At 59.8% G+C, this 4,557-nt stretch overlaps 1 protein-coding gene across 1 annotated transcript in view; it reads left to right on the top strand.

The window, feature by feature from the left end:
* The first annotated feature begins 1,722 nt into the window (after positions 1 to 1,722).
* The window catches only part of ZNF805 (zinc finger protein 805), a 23,648-nt gene continuing 20,813 nt past the window's right edge, over positions 1,723 to 4,557 (top strand). Inside the window, exons 1-2 of the mRNA XM_012734707.1 lie at positions 1,723 to 2,103; positions 3,661 to 4,555. Of these exons, the coding sequence (XP_012590161.1) occupies positions 1,857 to 2,103; positions 3,661 to 4,555 (1,142 nt within the window). The 5' untranslated portion in view covers positions 1,723 to 1,856. The remainder of the gene's footprint in view (positions 2,104 to 3,660; positions 4,556 to 4,557) is intronic.

Genomic DNA, 4,557 nt, shown 5'->3' with positions numbered 1-4,557 from the left:
GCTGACCCTGCTTGTCTGGAGGGGGTTGATGGGTGCAGGGGAAGTAACTACTTGGTGGGTGCGTGGGGAAAGGGGAGGGGCGTCGCCTTGGCTTGTTTGTGCATGAAACCAAGCAATCTTTGTGTTTGCTTTCAGTGCAAGCTGCTTTGTATGTCAGGAATTGTCTGGGGGGGACATTGAGGTGTCAAAGCATAAAAATAAGTGGGGGAAGAGTGCTTGCGCCTCGGCCTCTGGTGTTTGCAGCGAAGCGGTGTCGGCGGGTGGCAGCAGATGCGTTTCCAAAGCGTGACGCGCGGTGCCGCTCAGAAGTGAGCTGGGGCATCCGGTAGGTTCGTCAGTGAGAAGCTCAGCGGAGGGAGGCGATGCCTGCGGCAGACCCGTGACGAGGTGTCCGAGGAAATCCGCCCGCAGCATTCTGGGTCTGTCCTCGGTTGTGTGATGTGCCAGAGACTCTGGGTTTTCCTCTTCTGCCATATTGGCGTCCAGCTCGTGGATTCTCCGCAGGCGGCAGTTCGAGACGCTGCCCTGCCGCTGTACTACGGTAGTAACTGCACTTGGCAAGGCCCCGCGGTCACAGGCCCGGCCCCGGGGCCAGCCCTCCCTGCCGCCCACTGTCACCTGCACTCCCCTGCCAGCTGCACATTGCAGGTTCCCACCAGCCCGCATGCAGCAGCGCCCGGAACTCGGGGAAGCACCCCACTCTTAGGACTAGCTCTGGAACAGCCCGGCAGGAGAGTCTGGGCAGGGCGCGTAGGGCGGAGGTGGCCACCTCCCGGCGCCAGCCTGGCGGCTAGCCACTGCCCTTAAGGGGTTGGGTTGAGGCCTCCTCAGTTGACGCCGCCATGGGACACGGTCAGTCTCCGGGCCATAGCGATCAGGTGTGGCTGAAGGTTTCAACCCGTTAGTCCCGGTTTGTTCCCCCGCAGCCAGCCTCTCCTTGCAGGTTTCCCAGAACTCGCCGACTGATACTGACAGTCGCCGCAATTGGAAACGCTTCTTTCACCTTTCTCTTTTCCAAGCTGTCTGGGGTCATAGCCCAGGAAGGCCGTTCCTTTGTTCTTACCGCTCAGGAAGCGGCCAGCAAAAGGGACCAGGACCGGTTGGCGCAGTGTTACGTTGTGGGGACAGCCTGAGAAGCTAGCAGGGAAAGCTGGGGAGGACACAGCTTTGGGCAGAGGGTGGTGCCCAGAGAGCCGGGGGTGGCCCCTGTGGGCCTGACCCTGCTTCTGTAGTGGCAGGTGTCAAGGCTGCGTCAGGGTCACCGGTAGGGCGGGATTAGGCTCAAGAAAGCGAGGAGGTCCTGGGTCCTGCTTTCGCCGGGGGAGGCAGCGGTGGTGACAGAGGTGGAGCATCCTGGCTGGGCACCTCGCTGTCTTGTGGACAATGTGGAGGACATGGGGTGGCCCTTTCGAGGCGATGCAGGTGTCTGTCCCGGCCTGTTCGCTTGGGGCGGGGCCCTCGGAGAGTCGGGGCCCTCGGAGAGTCGGGGCCCTGAAGCGTGGCCAGTGGAGTCGGGGCCCTGAAGCGTGGCCAGTGGAGGCCCAGGTGCACTGGGGCTGGGGCCGCCCGGCGGCTGTGTGCTTGTTTCGCTTCAGATTTGCTGAGCCAGGCTTGGGCGGCCCTATCTGGTGAGCAGCCTCTGGCCTGTGGGGCAGCCTGGCCTGTGGGACACGCGACTGGAGGGGCCGTGCGCCGGGGGTGTTGGTGGGGTGTCGGCCCCTGGAGCAGTGCTGGCTGCTGGTGTGCGAACCGCACTGCTCAGCTCGGCTGCCGCCCGTCTTCTCCCCCACGTCCAGGCTGGCGGCGCTGTCTCTGGCAGGCGCCATGGTCCCTGCCTTCCCCGGGCAGCTGGGGCTATGGGGGGCTGCCTGCACTTCAGCCTGGGTCCCAGGGTGTGGTGCCAGGCGCCAGGGTTTCGGCCACCCATGCTGGGACCCGATGGGCCAGTGGGAGGCAGTGCCTCCTGGAAGAGGGAGCTTTTGCTTCTTTCCACAGAAACTGTGTCCTCTGCCTTCACAGGGTGTCCTGTGCCTGGACCGGAGTGGCTGTGCCCACTGGCACCGTGGCTGACGGAGGGGAGTCTTGCCAGACGCGCCTGTCCAGGTAGGGGGTGGTGGCGGGTGGTGGCAGGGCAGGTAGGGGCCGAAGGCAGTGTCTGGGGGCCTCAGGCTTTAGACCAGGAGGAGCCACCAGCCTCGTCCCCTCAAGAGTCGTCTGTGTTCTCTGGTTCCTGGAAGAACCTCTGTCGTCCCCCAGGCACAGCGCGTGTGCCCAGCCAGGCAGGCTCCGTTGTCTGCTGTCCGTCTGGAGACTCAGGCTCACTCCCTGGGGCCTCGGGCTGCGCCATGTGCACGTGGAGGAGTGGCGGTCCCAGCGTCGCAGTCCCAGTCCATTCCGTTCATGCCGCCCAGTGACCTGGGGCTTTCCTGGCCTCGGTTCCAGGGACCCTGAGTGCTTGCTGCTGTCTTGGCCCAGCTCCCCCCTCCGGTCACCTTGACCGAGCCCCTGAGTTCAGGCCTGCGATGCTGCTCAGCCTCTGCCAACCTTGAATCTCTGCCTCTGAGGCTCTGCCCTGGGAAAGTCCACTTACCTTCCTCCCAGGCATCGGTGCCACCCCTGTCGGTTTTCTGGTCTGGGCTCTCGCGGCATCCTGGGCAGCCTGTGCTCTGGAGACAGCTTCCTTGGTCCTCCCAGGCACAGCCCATTGCCCTGTCCTCCCTTGCCTTGCAGGCCCTGCCATGGCCAGTCCCTGCTCCAGGCCTAGGGTTGCCCTTCCAGGTCGTGCCCTTCACTTACGTCCCGCTTACTTGGAGGCGTCTTCCTCAACATGTGCAGCTTCCACACAGCTGTGGGACAGGAATGGGGGTGTACCTGGAGCAGTGCAAGCCCTGCCCTTCCCCAAGGGTACATTGGCTGTGTACCTTCTGTCTCGCACTGCTGAGGGGGCAGCAGGAGACAGAAGGGGTCTGCTGCTGTCTGGAGGTCACTCCCTGGCCAGGGATCGAACTTGGGCTGCAGCGGCTGGGGACAGCTTCACAGTGCTGCGATTTAAACCCTGTGCGCCCAGGGAGGCCCCAACATTCTATTTCTGATTACACGGTTGGACTTTGTGATGTGACCAGAACTTACTTTGAGTACCTTTTAGCATAAACAACGTGAATTACTTGTTGTCATAAACCATCAGGAACGTTTCCAGGCTCTCACTGAGACTAATGGAGACACTGTCGCTCTGGAAATAACCAGGTCTGATGCTGCTTCCTGGAGCAGAGGCAAAGACCCTAAGGCCTCACTTCGCTTTGGGGAGGGTAACTCTGCTCACACACTTCTCTTCGTCCTCTGCAGCTGCTCTCTTATAGTGAAACGGGTGCCCTGGTCAAGAGGGAACCCAGCACCGAGCACAACTCTTACACCCCACAACCACGTCCCTTGGGAACTGTGGCAGAAACCCTACCCCAAACCTGTCCCTCTTACCCAGTCTCTTCTGGGTCTCGCTCATGAGGTGTCTGGAGTTTAAGGACTATGAAGAAAGTGACCTAAGTTTAGAGATTACCGAACAGACATAGCTTGTCACTGGAATGCTGATGGGTTTCCTCTCTGCTGGCATCACTACCACACCTTTGGGGTTTTTTTGTTTGTTTGTTTGTTTGTTTGTTTTTTCAGGTAACAGAGAAAAACTGAAGACTGCAGAACCTACCATTCATGAGGGAGCACCGGAATACCACCAGGCAGCCCAAACCCAGGGCAGGGGAGGACTGGCAGCCCTGCAGGAAGAACAATTGGGACCAGAAAGAGAGCCCTGGGAGGAGACGAGCCCGGGTAAATTGAGTGCTGAACACAACAGCTCCGGCGCAGCCCCTGGCGTGGGGCCCAGGGATGTACAGGAGCCAGCCCCGCTGGCAGTTGCTGTGCTTGACCTTAACTCATGGGAGCCAGGTAAAGAACTCGTGAATCTGAAGGAGGAAAATGTCTTTAAATGCAGTGAATGTGGGAAGGTTTTTAACAAGAAACACCTTCTTGCTGGACATGAGAGGATTCACTCTGGAGTGAAGCCCTATGAATGCACAGAGTGTGGGAAAACCTTTATTAAGAGCACTCATCTTCTCCAGCACCACATGATCCACACGGGGGAGAGACCCTACGAGTGCATGGAGTGTGGGAAGGCCTTCAACCGCAAGTCGTACCTCACGCAACACCAGCGCATTCACAGTGGTGAGAAGCCTTACAAGTGCAGTGAGTGTGGAAAGGCCTTCACCCACCGCTCCAATTTCGTCCTGCATAAGAGGAGGCACACTGGAGAAAAATCTTACGTGTGCAAAGAATGTGGGCAAGTCTTCCGACATAGGCCAGGATACCTTCGACACCACATCGTCCATAGTGGCGAGACCCCCTACGAGTGCTTTGAGTGTGGCAAGGTTTTCAAACACAGGTCATACCTCATGTGGCACCAGCAGAGCCACACGGGAGAGAAGCCCTATGAGTGCAGCGAGTGTGGGAAAGTCTTCTGTGAGAGCACAGCTCTCATTCACCACTACGTCATCCACACGGGGGAGAAGCCCT

This window comes from Condylura cristata, unplaced genomic scaffold (genome assembly GCF_000260355.1).
Source record: "Condylura cristata isolate star-nosed mole 26May11 unplaced genomic scaffold, ConCri1.0 scaffold00066, whole genome shotgun sequence".
NCBI classification, from domain to species: domain Eukaryota; kingdom Metazoa; phylum Chordata; class Mammalia; order Eulipotyphla; family Talpidae; genus Condylura; species Condylura cristata.
Note: the sequence above shows the minus strand (reverse complement) of the source record. Positions and strands in the feature narration are given on the sequence as shown.